Raw genomic sequence first — 14299 nt, 5'->3', positions numbered from 1 at the left:
CCCCCAAAAAACATTAGGTGCTGTAACAAAGCAAAACAGTGAAATATTCTAATCATGCAGATTTCAGTCATTCTCCTTTGGAATGAGATTAGTTACTCATATTCCACTGGGAGTTCTGCCAAGAAACGAACAGCTGTTGTCCTGGGAAGCAGTGTAGAATCACAGCTGATCAAGTTTTTGTCATATGTAGTGAAGTGACAAACTCTGAAGGGTTCAGGGTGACCGTACAAGAATTTAATATCATAAAGGTTTGATAAAGAGTTTATGCCAAGCAAAGTGTTCAACACTGCAGTGTCTGCTTCATTAGTGTGATAATAGAGGCAGTCTTTATTAAATAATTCAAATGCAGTATATTTGTTTGAAAAATAAGTATGGAATTTGACAACTAACTTTGTTGACTTCAGACTTGTGATTCCATAATTCTCTTCTGGGACTTTGCTCACTTCATATCTGAGGTGAAGGATAACATAACAATTCCACTATCACTTCATACAACTACCAGGATGGTAAAAAAGTCTAAATATTTCTTACTGCATCAACAATTTTTGTTCCTACATACAGTTTTATAAATAGAATTACCAGAAATTGAAAAGCCTGTCTCTTCCTGTCAAGTGGATAGCGAAGGGACAGTATTATGGAAAAACTATCATGGTGGAAGTTCTCTAGGAATTTGAGTGAGTAGTTATGGGTTGAAATCCACATGTTAATTGGTTGATGTTTTGACATCTAGTGTCATAGTCCTCTAAGTTTCCTTTTGATAGTGAACATTAATTTAGAATCTTAGCTGCTCTATGGAACACAATGAAATAGCAGCTATCTTCACTACGCCTGTAGTTTCAATGAAACTGTAGAGAATGTGGAATAGGTAAATAGAGACACATTTAAGGGAAAGCTAGATAAACAGATGGAACAAAGAAATAGAAATGATATGGTGAGGAGAGTCCACTAATTACTGGAGCCGAGGTTGAGCGGCATTACATATGCTGTAATTTCTATGTGAAGTGCATTTAGTATAAATAAGGAAATTTAGCCAGTGACTTGTTATAACATTTAATAATCAAGTGCATAAATACAATGGCACAGTCTTAGTGAAATTTTATATTACATTTAATTGCATCCCAACCAGGCAATATCTAGGAAATGAGTCAGGGCCTGGATTCACAGCAAGGTGACTGCTGAGCTAGAGATGTGGAGTTTCCCAACAATTCTCCATCTTGTTGAAGTCACTGTTCTGAGGTTCGTAATGGAACGTTATCTGTCTGAGGTTTGTAAGTCAGCTGTGTTCATTCAAAATAAATGAGCAAATATTACTTTCTCTGAAAACACATGTTAGAAGTGATAATGAGGACCACAGTGAACAATTCAAGAAGGTTATCAGAGGTGTGATTCTGCATTTCCAGCCAACTATATTTACATTTGCTCCAGCAGTGCCATTGTACAGTGGTTCATACCTGAACAATAATTAAACAGTCAGCAAAACATTGAGCCGAGTTAATGAGCTTATGTCCAAGGTCATATGCTGCAAAAGTAGAGGAATTGGATAGATGTTGAGTCTCTGGACTCATGGCTAGGCCTGCTAGAACTCAACTGTATTTCAATCAGGAAAGATAGGGTGTCTCAAATGGGAGAGGTTTACATCACTTTTGTTGGACAGTCCATGTTAATGGCTGTAAACCTCACAGCAGATACCAACCAGCAGAAAGTGCCAGTAAAGCAGCTATTACCACCTGGAAAGGACAGCTCTGCACCACAGCCATAATAGACTGCAGTGGACACCCCATTTCACCATCACCTGGAATGAGAGAAAAATAAGAATTAATAAAGAAGAATACCATGTCCTACAATTAATTACACTATAGAAGTACAGACCTACACATTGCCCAATGCAGGTCACATCAACACTTGTTGGCTGTCCCACCTTCGATGCCTACAGTTTTAAGTTGGTCCTTTGGCATAGACTAGTCCAGCCTCAAGCAGAGAAACTACTTCCATTGGAGGCTAGATTCCAGTTATCCTGTCATTTCCACATGCAAGAGACTGACAACATGGGAACATCTACATTGCCTCTAATTAGGTTGATTTCCTCTGATTCAAGTCTGGGATCTCCATTCTCCCCAGTTACATTTCCCAAAGGATGGATAAGCCAGCGTACCTTTTGCAGCATAGAATGGGCACTTCCGGACATCGCCTTTTCCATCATGGAGCGGGACCCCAGATTCCTGCACAACTTCCCCCAGGGTTTTTCCAAACTTATCCAATTCTTCAAAGACCTGTGGAAATTTGAGATGAGTGCAAAGATTAAAGTGGATCAGTAACTAACTGGCACAATCAATCAATCATTAGCAGACACAGACAGGTAGGGTTATAGCATTGATTACTGTGGAAGAATCATCATGGGTTTACTCAACATAACACAGGCTCTTCATTCTTATGGCTGCAAGTAGTTCCAGTAAACCAGTCTGCTCACTGTATAAGTATAGCACGTAGAATTGTCTAATGGTACATGTTAGTGATCTTTTCCCCCTTAGTATGCAAGAGGGAGATGTCTGTATTCAACTTGCGTTGAATGAGTGGCTTAATTTCCCAGGATGCTGCACCTAAGTATTTTCTTTTAAAAAAAAACTAGCTGAGCTCCATGTGGGAACAAGTGACAAGGCTTAATTAAAAGCAAGTTACAAGGAAAGGAAGAGAGAAACATAAGAAAGATGGAGAGCACTCAGAAGAGAAACCCCAGAGTGTGGAGCCCAATTAAGTGAAGGCACAACCACCAAGAGTGGAGCAACTAAAATTAGAGATGTTGAAGGGGCCAGGAGTAGGGGAATGTGGATATTTCAAGAGGATTATGGGGCTGGAAGAGATTACAGAGCGAGAGTGTTAGGTGATTGGTGAGGTCATGGAAAGTTTTGAAAACATCAATAATTTTTTTTTTTAAAAATCGAGTTGTTGCTTAACCTGGAGCCAATGTAGATCAATGAACGTGGGTCTTGGATATCAGCTGTTTCAACAAGAGATAAAATAAAAACACTAAAAATCATTACCAAAGCAGAAAACATACAACATGCAAGAAAAGTGGGCAATGTATTTTTACCAAGAGACACTTAAAAAGTAGGGAATAATCCAATAAAAGGTTGTAACCCAAACTATTTCTGTGATTTTCTGTTCCTGTTTTGCTGTGTATTATGACACAGTGTCTCATTCACATAGCTTCATTTGGTGAACGCTTGCTGGATCTCTCTTCCCTGTCAGGGTGCATCATATGACAACTGTCTGGAAGCTGCAGAACACGAAGTGGGAATTGTACTCCACCTAGTTAACACTCCTCAGTAATGCTCACCTCCATGTTGAAGCGAAAGGCTCGGTTGGCCTCCTCCACAATCTTCTCCCTGATTTCCCTAGTCGTCTCCAAAGTGTTCAACCGGGATCGATACAGCTCCTTGAATCGAGCAGGATTGGAAATGTTGTCGAAAGTGTAGAACTGCACACCCTCTCCAGTGCTGGGCAAGCGCAGTGCTCTCTGTGCCACTTTTTTCAACACCTGACCTCCTGACAGGTCACCCATGTAGCGTGTGTAGGCATGTGCCACCAACAGCTCAGGCTCATGCTTCCCAACATGATGGATCCGCTCTACATAGCTTGCTGTGGCCTCTGAACACTTGATCTGGTCCTGCCAGTCTTTCCCATAGAAGTATTCTAGGTCCTCGGCCAGAGCATCCTTGCGGTGCAGTTCAAGCGGGAAATAAAGGGGAGCAAAGCCAGGATGTTCTGCATTTTTATCCATTTCTTCCTCCAGAGCAGAGTAGGTGAAGTAGAGGGCAACTGTAGCCAACTGTAACACAAGATAGCAGCAATAGAGAAACAGCTCAGGATCAAATCTCAAAGTTAGTTTTGCTGATCTGCAACATCTCCCACCTCCCATGCACCCAATATGCCCCAGCATCTCAACATGAGTGAACATTTATATGCAATCCTAGCATTCACATTTCTATGATTCTGCCTCTATCATTTCATCAATGGAGTCACCAGCCAACAAAAACAGATGGAATCTGATTGATTCTCAATCCCAGTGTGTTAAGATCCAATCTGTTCCCCAGTGTTAAGACCCAGTCTTGTCCTTCCTATCAGCCTCCAAGCTAATCAATGTCCAACTATAACAGAATCAAACCATACTTGGACAACCAAACAGTGGGCAATCACAAACGTCTGCCCTAATCCTCAAGAAAGTGATCCCTTGCTTAACATTGTATTTGTGTTATTGAAAAGCACAACTTCAATTAAACAATACTGATGGAATCATCTTTTCTCATAGAACTATTGTAAAAACTTCAGTTAATTGCTGTAGGACCTTTTCAGAAAAAAAATTATACCCTGTTGTTTAAATACTGTACACATTTTTAAAAATTCATTTTAGTTTAAAAGGTAAAATAAATATGCTAACTCTTTGAAATGCTTCAAGGCTTTGAGAGAGGGAGAAATTAAAGGAGGGAGCAAGAGGAGTTACAATTGGGAGCATTAAGGGGCAAACAGCAAATGGGAAAGGCCTTGGCGAATAGAAGGAAAGATGGTATGCAGGAGCGGCTGTGCCAAAATAGCATCAGGTCACAGGGTGCCTGCTCAATGTGAAGACCCTGATGCTAAGTGCATATACTAACCCCATTACATACACAACATTAAAGCTAAACAGTTGAAACAGGGACAACCTAAGACATGAAGTTACTATGAAGCCTAGCATTTTTATAGCATCTTGTCTGATCTCAGGACATCCCAAAGCAGTTTATGGACGAGGGAATATTTTTGAAGGAAGAAATGCATCCATTTGTGTATAACAAGATCTCACAATAATGTGATCATAATCATATATTTTGTCTTTATGGCACTCAGAGACTATGTAACAACCACCTAGCAGGACAGCACCGCCTTAGCATTGACTCTCAGATGATGCAGCTCTCTGTCAATACGACTAAAGACTGTCAACCTTGAGTTATATGGTGAAGTCATGGAATGCGACTTAAATACACAACTTTGAAATCTGAGACAAGAGCAGTACCTATTTAGGACAGAGGTTAAAAACTGTCTCTTAATCTGTAGCTCTGTGTTATACTGAGATCTTTTTAGTTACTTGGAAATCAAGGGAAAGTCAAACAACAAGCAAACATTCCAACTGCTTAAATATTGGACAGCTAAACCGAGAAGGAATCTTTAAACAGCCTTTCCTGGTTGGGAAATGAGATTAAAATCTTAAACCCCAAGAACAAATGTCAACTCCTTCATCCCAAGTGGATTCAACACAAATCTTCATGGCAAAGTCAGAATGACCTGCAGCAGCAGGTCCAAGTGATTAGGAGTTGAGTAACCAGCAGTGAGGGGACCTAAGAACTTATCCAACTTGTGACAGGCCCTGTTCACATCATGGCATTTTCACTCTCTAGCCAAAAAAACAGATGCATATAAATGGTAATGTGCTGAGCTCAGCTTTGCCAAACATTTTGTATTTGTGTCATCACACAACTTACTGCCAAAATGCTGCACAGGTCAATGGATCCTTCCTTCCTACTTCCACTCCACATTGATTTCTGGTGCCATCAAACTTATTGTGTTCCATGTTGCCCTTTCTGGATCACGTGTTGCTACACATCTCTGGCTACAGAAAAATCTGTATGGAAAGCTTGATAACCTAACTGCTAACAAACAGAACAGACCATGATAAGTCGCACCTCAAACAGTTCTCGCCGAATCTTGCCCTTCAGGAACTCTTTCACAAATTGAGTGTTCTCTGCACGATCATGAGACTCCTTTGTTCCTTCCTTCAGGATCTCAGAAAGGTCCATGGGACTGCAGTGTCAGGAAGGAAGGAGAATAATTAGAGATAACAGTGAACCGAGAAGGGAACAAGGAATGAGGTTGAGGAATGAAGAGTGAGCCGACAGCAGAGGGGGATGTGGGTGGAGGAGACAGAAAGAGAGTTTTTATGCTATTGGAAGATAATGTAAATGGAATCAATTGCCATTAGTTCTATGGGTCAAAAAGCACTCTTAGATCAGGTATCATGATTAGTTCATTAAAGCGCTGGAAAATCATCACTGAGTCTTTTGCCACACCAGTCCTCCTTGTGCTCTCTCTGTTTAACTGCCCAAGATCAGTCCATGAAAGGCATAACAGGATTGATTGCTTGAGCAGTTTCCTGTTCCTAAAATCAGTTGCTTGGTGATGCACATGCAACAATCAAGTACACTGCCCTCAGAAACTGGGTGAGATTTCCTCCCATTGCCCCTGTTAAGCATAAAAACATAAATTGTCACACCAAGCCATATAAGTAGATGCCAGAGGAGGGTTTTAAAGAGCATCATAAAGGAGAAAAGTGGTAGAAGTAAAAATGTGTATGGAGGTATTACAAATCTCTGGGTCTACACATTGGAAGATGTGACTACCAAAGATAGACTGTTCAAAATTAAGATGTACGAGATGCCAAAATGAAGGGAGTACAGATATCTATAGTACAGCACTGAAAGAGACTGCAGAAATGGAAGGGGCAAGAGGGCATAGAGGGATTTGAAAAAGTAGGACGGGAGTGAGGCAAGGGGACAGGGGTTTTGAGTGATGGGAAAGGGCATTAGAGTGGGGCAAAGGGAGGACAGGGGAGAGGGGGCGGAAGAGACAATGGGGGGGGGGGGGAAGGAGGGACGGGGACTGGGGGTGCGGATAAGGGGGCAAAGAGGGCACAAGGACAAAGGAGCAAAGAGGGCACATGGACGAGGGTCGGAGGGGGGGCGGGGGGCGGGTCGGAGGGGGGTCGGAGGGAGGCGAGGGGGGCCGGAGGGAGGAGGGGGGCGAGCGGGGGGTGGGAGGGAGGACGGAGGGAGGACGGAGGGAGGACGGAGGGAGGACGGAGGGAGGACGGAGGGAGGACGGAGGGAGGACGGAGGGAGGACGGAGGGAGGACGGAGGGAGGACGGAGGGAGGACGGAGGGAGGACGGAGGGAGGACGGAGGGAGGACGGAGGGAGGACGGAGGGAGGACGGAGGGAGGACGGAGGGAGGACGGAGGGAGGACGGAGGGAGGACGGAGGGAGGACGGAGGGAGGACGGAGGGAGGACGGAGGGAGGACGGAGGGAGGACGGAGGGAGGACGGAGGGAGGACGGAGGGAGGACGGAGGGAGGACGGAGGGAGGACGGAGGGAGGACGGAGGGAGGACGGAGGGAGGACGGAGGGAGGACGGAGGGAGGACGGAGGGAGGACGGAGGGAGGACGGAGGGAGGACGGAGGGAGGACGGAGGGAGGACGGAGGGAGGACGGAGGGAGGACGGAGGGAGGACGGAGGGAGGACGGAGGGAGGACGGAGGGAGGACGGAGGGAGGACGGAGGGAGGACGGAGGGAGGACGGAGGGAGGACGGAGGGAGGACGGAGGGAGGACGGAGGGAGGACGGAGGGAGGACGGAGGGAGGACGGAGGGAGGACGGAGGGAGGACGGAGGGAGGACGGAGGGAGGACGGAGGGAGGACGGAGGGAGGACGGAGGGAGGACGGAGGGAGGACGGAGGGAGGACGGAGGGAGGACGGAGGGAGGACGGAGGGAGGACGGAGGGAGGACGGAGGGAGGACGGAGGGAGGACGGAGGGAGGACGGAGGGAGGACGGAGGGAGGACGGAGGGAGGACGGAGGGAGGACGGAGGGAGGACGGAGGGAGGACGGAGGGAGGACGGAGGGAGGACGGAGGGAGGACGGAGGGAGGACGGAGGGAGGACGGAGGGAGGACGGAGGGAGGACGGAGGGAGGACGGAGGGAGGACGGAGGGAGGACGGAGGGAGGACGGAGGGAGGACGGAGGGAGGACGGAGGGAGGACGGAGGGAGGACGGAGGGAGGACGGAGGGAGGACGGAGGGAGGACGGAGGGAGGACGGAGGGAGGACGGAGGGAGGACGGAGGGAGGACGGAGGGAGGACGGAGGGAGGACGGAGGGAGGACGGAGGGAGGACGGAGGGAGGACGGAGGGAGGACGGAGGGAGGACGGAGGGAGGACGGAGGGAGGACGGAGGGAGGACGGAGGGAGGACGGAGGGAGGACGGAGGGAGGACGGAGGGAGGACGGAGGGAGGACGGAGGGAGGACGGAGGGAGGACGGAGGGAGGACGGAGGGAGGACGGAGGGAGGACGGAGGGAGGACGGAGGGAGGACGGAGGGAGGACGGAGGGAGGACGGAGGGAGGACGGAGGGAGGACGGAGGGAGGACGGAGGGAGGACGGAGGGAGGACGGAGGGAGGACGGAGGGAGGACGGAGGGAGGACGGAGGGAGGACGGAGGGAGGACGGAGGGAGGACGGAGGGAGGACGGAGGGAGGACGGAGGGAGGACGGAGGGAGGACGGAGGGAGGACGGAGGGAGGACGGAGGGAGGACGGAGGGAGGACGGAGGGAGGACGGAGGGAGGACGGAGGGAGGACGGAGGGAGGACGGAGGGAGGACGGAGGGAGGACGGAGGGAGGACGGAGGGAGGACGGAGGGAGGACGGAGGGAGGACGGAGGGAGGACGGAGGGAGGACGGAGGGAGGACGGAGGGAGGACGGAGGGAGGACGGAGGGAGGACGGAGGGAGGACGGAGGGAGGACGGAGGGAGGACGGAGGGAGGACGGAGGGAGGACGGAGGGAGGACGGAGGGAGGACGGAGGGAGGACGGAGGGAGGACGGAGGGAGGACGGAGGGAGGACGGAGGGAGGACGGAGGGAGGACGGAGGGAGGACGGAGGGAGGACGGAGGGAGGACGGAGGGAGGACGGAGGGAGGACGGAGGGAGGACGGAGGGAGGACGGAGGGAGGACGGAGGGAGGACGGAGGGAGGACGGAGGGAGGACGGAGGGAGGACGGAGGGAGGACGGAGGGAGGACGGAGGGAGGACGGAGGGAGGACGGAGGGAGGACGGAGGGAGGACGGAGGGAGGACGGAGGGAGGACGGAGGGAGGACGGAGGGAGGACGGAGGGAGGACGGAGGGAGGACGGAGGGAGGACGGAGGGAGGACGGAGGGAGGACGGAGGGAGGACGGAGGGAGGACGGAGGGAGGACGGAGGGAGGACGGAGGGAGGACGGAGGGAGGACGGAGGGAGGACGGAGGGAGGACGGAGGGAGGACGGAGGGAGGACGGAGGGAGGACGGAGGGAGGACGGAGGGAGGACGGAGGGAGGACGGAGGGAGGACGGAGGGAGGACGGAGGGAGGACGGAGGGAGGACGGAGGGAGGACGGAGGGAGGACGGAGGGAGGACGGAGGGAGGACGGAGGGAGGACGGAGGGAGGACGGAGGGAGGACGGAGGGAGGACGGAGGGAGGACGGAGGGTGGACGGGGGCGAGGGGGGGAGTCGGAGGGAGGACGGGGGCGAGGGGGGGTCGGAGGGAGGACGGGGGGGAGGGGGGGTCGGAGGGAGGACGGGGGGGAGGGGGGGGTCGGAGGGAGGACGGGGGGGAGGGGGGGGTCGGAGGGAGGACGGGGGGGAGGGGGGGGTCGGAGGGAGGACGGGGGGGAGGGGGGGGTCGGAGGGAGGACGGGGGGGAGGGGGGGGTCGGAGGGAGGACGGGGGGAGGGGGGGGTCGGAGGGAGGACGGGGGGGAGGGGGGGGTCGGAGGGAGGAGGGGGGCGAGGGGGGGGGTCGGAGGGAGGAGGGGGGCGAGGGGGGGGGTCGGAGGGAGGAGGGGGGCGAGGGGGGGGGTCGGAGGGAGGAGGGGGGCGAGGGGGGGGTCGGAGGGAGGAGGGGGGCGAGGGGGGGGTCGGAGGGAGGAGGGGGGCGAGGGGGGGGTCGGAGGGAGGAGAGGGGCGAGGGGGGGGTCGGAGGGAGGAGAGGGGCGAGGGGGGGGTCGGAGGGAGGAGAGGGGCGAGGGGGGGGTCGGAGGGAGGAGAGGGGCGAGGGGGGGGTCGGAGGGAGGAGAGGGGCGAGGGGGGGGTCGGAGGGAGGAGAGGGGCGAGGGGGGGGTCGGAGGGAGGAGAGGGGCGAGGGGGGGGTCGGAGGGAGGAGAGGGGCGAGGGGGGGGTCGGAGGGAGGAGAGGGGCGAGGGTGGGGTCGGAGGGAGGAGAGGGGCGAGGGGGGGGTCGGAGGGAGGAGAGGGGCGAGGGGGGGTCGGAGGGAGGACGGGGGCGAGGGGGGGGTCGGAGGGAGGTCGGAGGGAGGTCGGAGGGAGGTCGGAGGGAGGTCGGAGGGAGGTCGGAGGGAGGTCGGAGGGAGGTCGGAGGGAGGTCGGAGGGAGGTCGGAGGGAGGTCGGAGGGAGGTCGGAGGGAGGTCGGAGGGAGGTCGGGGGCGAGGGGGGGGTCGGAGGGAGGACGGGGGCGAGGGGGGGGTCGGAGGGAGGACGGGGGCGAGGGGGGGGTCGGAGGGAGGACGGGGGCGAGGGGGGGGTCGGAGGGAGGACGGGGGCGAGGGGGGGGTCGGAGGGAGGACGGGGGCGAGGGGGGGGTCGGAGGGAGGACGGGGGCGAGGGGGGGGTCGGAGGGAGGACGGGGGCGAGGGGGGGGTCGGAGGGAGGACGGGGGCGAGGGGGGGGTCGGAGGGAGGACGGGGGCGAGGGGGGGGACGGAGGGAGGACGGAGGGAGGACGGAGGGAGGTCGGAGGGAGGTCGGAGGGAGGTCGGAGGGAGGTCGGAGGGAGGTCGGAGGGAGGTCGGAGGGAGGTCGGAGGGAGGTCGGAGGGAGGTCGGAGGGAGGTCGGAGGGAGGTCGGAGGGAGGTCGGAGGGAGGTCGGAGGGAGGTCGGAGGGAGGTCGGAGGGAGGACGGAGGGAGGACGGAGGGAGGACGGAGGGAGGACGGAGGGAGGACGGAGGGAGGACGGAGGGAGGACGGGGGGAGGACGGGGGCGAGGGGGGGAGTCGGAGGGAGGACGGGGGCGAGGGGGGGGTCGGAGGGAGGACGGTGGCAAGGGGGGGGTCGGAGGGAGGACGGGGGCGAGGGGGGGAGTCGGAGGGAGGAAGGGGGCGAGGGGGGGAGTCGGAGGGAGGACGGGGGCGAGGGGGGGGTCGGAGGGAGGAGGGGGGCGAGGGGGGGGGTCGGAGGGAGGAGGGGGGCGAGGGGGGGGTCGGAGGGAGGAGGGGGGCGAGGGGGGGGGTCGGAGGGAGGCGAGGGGGGGGTCGGAGGGAGGAGGGGGGCGAGGTCGGAGGGAGGAGGGGGGCGAGGGGGGGGGGTCGGAGGGAGGAGGGGGGCGAGGGGGGGGAGTCGGAGGGAGGACGGGGGCGAGGGGGGGGAGTCGGAGGGAGGACGGGGGCGAGGGGGGGGAGTCGGAGGGAGGACGGAGGGAGGACGGGGGCGAGGGGGGGTCGGAGGGAGGACGGGGGCGAGGGGGGGGGTCGGAGGGAGGACGGGGGCGAGGGGGGGGGTCGGAGGGAGGACGGGGGCGAGGGGGGGGGTCGGAGGGAGGACGGGGGCGAGGGGGGGGTCGGAGGGAGGACGGGGGCGAGGGGGGGGGTCGGAGGGAGGACCGGGGCGAGGGGGGGGGTCGGAGGGAGGACGGGGGCGAGGGGGGGGGTCGGAGGGAGGACGGGGGCGAGGGGGGGGGTCGGAGGGAGGACGGGGGCGAGGGGGGGGGTCGGAGGGAGGACGGGGGCGAGGGGGGGGGTCGGAGGGAGGACGGGGGCGAGGGGGGGGGTCGGAGGGAGGACGGGGGCGAGGGGGGGGTCGGAGGGAGGACGGGGCGAGGGGGGGGTCGGAGGGAGGACGGGGCGAGGGGGGAGTCGGAGGGAGGACGGGGGCGAGGGGGGGGAGTCGGAGGGAGGACGGGGGCGAGGGGGGGGTCGGAGGGAGGACGGAGGGAGGACGGGGGCGAGGGGGGGGTCGGAGGGAGGACGGGGGCGAGGGGGGGGGTCGGAGGGAGGACGGGGGCGAGGGGGGGGGTCGGAGGGAGGACGGGGGCGAGGGGGGGGTCGGAGGGAGGACGGGGCGAGGGGGGGGTCGGAGGGAGGACGGGGGCGAGGGGGGGGGGTCGGAGGTAGGACGGGGGCGAGGGGGGGCGGTCGGAGGGAGGACGGGGGCGAGGGGGGGGGGTCGGAGGGAGGACGGGGGCGAGGGGGGGGTCGGAGGGAGGACGGGGGCGAGGGGGGGGTCGGAGGGAGGACGGGGGCGAGGGGGGGGGAGTCGGAGGGAGGACGGGGGCGAGGGGGGGGTCGGAGGGAGGACGGAGGGAGGACGGGGGCGAGGGGGGGGTCGGAGGGAGGACGGAGGGAGGACGGGGGCGAGGGGGGGGTCGGAGGGAGGACGGAGGGAGGACGGGGGCGAGGGGGGGGTCGGAGGGAGGACGGGGGCGAGGGGGGGGGTCGGAGGGAGGACGGGGGCGAGGGGGGGGGTCGGAGGGAGGACGGGGCGAGGGGGGGGGTCGGAGGGAGGACGGGGGCGAGGGGGGGGGTCGGAGGGAGGACGGGGGCGAGGGGGGGGGGGTCGGAGGGAGGACGGGGGCGAAGGGGGGGGGGGTCGGAGGGAGGACGGGGGCGAGGGGGGGGTCGGAGGGAGGACGGAGGGAGGACGGGGGCGAGGGGGGGGTCGGAGGGAGGACGGAGGGAGGACGGGGGCGAGGGGGGGGGTCGGAGGGAGGACGGAGGGAGGACGGGGGCGAGGGGGGGGGTCGGAGGGAGGACGGGGCGAGGGGGGGGGTCGGAGGGAGGACGGGGGCGAGGGGGGGGGTCGGAGGGAGGACGGGGGCGAGGGGGGGGGTCGGAGGGAGGACGGGGGCGAAGGGGGGGGGGGTCGGAGGGAGGACGGGGGCGAGGGGGGGGTCGGAGGGAGGACGGAGGGAGGACGGGGGCGAGGGGGGGGTCGGAGGGAGGACGGAGGGAGGACGGGGGCGAGGGGGGGGTCGGAGGGAGGACGGGGGCGAGGGGGGGGTCGGAGGGAGGACGGGGCGAGGGGGGGGGAGTCGGAGGGAGGACGGGGGCGAGGGGGGGGGGAGTCGGAGGGAGGACGGGGGCGAGGGGGGGGGTCGGAGGGAGGACGGGGGCGAGGGGGGGGTCGGAGGGAGGACGGGGGCGAGGGGGGAGTCGGAGGGAGGACGGGGGCGAGGGGGGGGGGGGGAGTCGGAGGGAGGACGGGGGCGAGGGGGGGGAGTCGGAGGGAGGACGGAGGGAGGACGGGGGCGAGGGGGGGGTCGGAGGGAGGACGGAGGGAGGACGGGGGCGAGGGGGGGGGTCGGAGGGAGGACGGGGGTGAGGGGGGGGGGTCGGAGGGAGGACGGGGGCGAGGGGGGGGGTCGGAGGGAGGACGGGGGCGAGGGGGGGGGGGGTCGGAGGGAGGACAAGGGCGAGGGGAGTCGGAAGGAGGACGGGGCAAGGAGGGAAGATGTGGGCGGAGGGGGGTCGGAGGGGGGGTCAGAGGGAGGGAGGACCGGGTCGGGGAAGAGGGGGTCGAGAAGAGGAGGGGGGGGGGGGTCGAGAGAGAGGGGGGGGTCGAGAGAGAGGGGGGGGTCGTGAGAGAGGGGGGGGTCGTGAGAGAGGGGGGGGTCGGGAGAGAGGGGGGGGTCGGGAGAGAGAGGGGAGGGGGGGAGAGAGGGGGGGGAAGAGAGAGGGGGGGGGGAAGAGAGAGGGGGGGGGAAGAGAGAGGGGGGGGGAAGAGAGAGGGGGGGGGGGAAGAGAGAGGGGGGGGGAAGAGAGAGGGGGGGGGAAGAGAGAGGGGGGGGGAAGAGAGAGGGGGGGGGAAGAGAGAGGGGGGGGGAAGAGAGAGGGGGGGGGAAGAGAGAGGGGGGGGGAAGAGAGAGGGGGGGAAAGAGAGAGGGGGGGGAAGAGAGAGGGGGGGGAAGAGAGAGGGGGGGGGAAGAGAGAGGGGGGGGGAAGAGAGAGGGGGGGGGGAAGAGAGAGGGGGGGGGAAGAGAGAGGGGGGGGAAGAGAGAGGGGGGGGGAAGAGAGAGGGGGGGGAAGAGAGAGGGGGGGGGAAGAGAGAGGGGGGGGAAGAGAGAGGGGGGGGAAGAGAGAGGGGGGGGAAGAGAGAGGGGGGGGGAAGAGAGAGGGGGGGGAAGAGAGAGGGGGGGGGAAGAGAGAGGGGGGGGAAGAGAGAGGGGGGGGGAAGAGAGAGGGGGGGGGAAGAGAGAGGGGGGGGGAAGAGAGAGGGGGGGGGAAGAGAGAGGGGGGGGGGAAGAGAGAGGGGGGGGGGAAGAGAGAGGGGGGGGGAAGAGAGAGGGGGGGGGAAGAGAGAGGGGGGGGGAAGAGAGAGGGGGGGGGAAGAGAGAGGGGGGGGGAAGAGAGAGGGGGGGGGAAGAGAGAGGGGGGGGGAAGAGAGAGGGGGGGGGAAGAGAGAGGGGGGGGGAAGAGAGAGGGGGGGGGAAGAGAGAGGGGGGGGGAAGAGAGAGGGGGG

At 60.0% G+C, this 14299-nt stretch overlaps 1 protein-coding gene across 4 annotated transcripts in view; it reads right to left on the bottom strand.

Moving 5' to 3' along the window:
- Window positions 1-1036: 1036 nt before the first annotated feature.
- LOC122560638 (heme oxygenase 2-like) overlaps window positions 1037-14299 on the bottom strand; it is a 31070-nt gene continuing 17807 nt past the window's right edge. For 3 of the 4 annotated variants that reach the window (XM_087997870.1, XM_043711490.2, XM_043711488.2), the window contains exons 2-5: window positions 5712-5829; window positions 3335-3826; window positions 2153-2270; window positions 1037-1792 (exon numbers count right to left, since the gene is read on the bottom strand). In XM_087997870.1, the coding sequence (XP_087853996.1) occupies window positions 1677-1792; window positions 2153-2270; window positions 3335-3826; window positions 5712-5825 (840 nt within the window). In that variant the 5' untranslated portion in view covers window positions 5826-5829 and the 3' untranslated portion in view covers window positions 1037-1676. Of the gene's footprint in view, window positions 1793-2152; window positions 2271-3334; window positions 3827-5510; window positions 5650-5711; window positions 5830-14299 lie in introns of those variants that run through there. The other variant, XM_043711491.2, reaches the window with a different exon arrangement.

The sequence above is a fragment of the Chiloscyllium plagiosum genome, unplaced genomic scaffold (assembly GCF_037043375.1).
Source record: "Chiloscyllium plagiosum isolate Xiang-an unplaced genomic scaffold, Cpla_swu_hap1 HiC_scaffold_20, whole genome shotgun sequence".
Lineage (NCBI taxonomy): Eukaryota > Metazoa > Chordata > Chondrichthyes > Orectolobiformes > Hemiscylliidae > Chiloscyllium > Chiloscyllium plagiosum.
The sequence above is the reverse complement of the archived record's forward strand: the minus strand, read 5'-3'. Positions and strand labels throughout refer to the sequence as shown.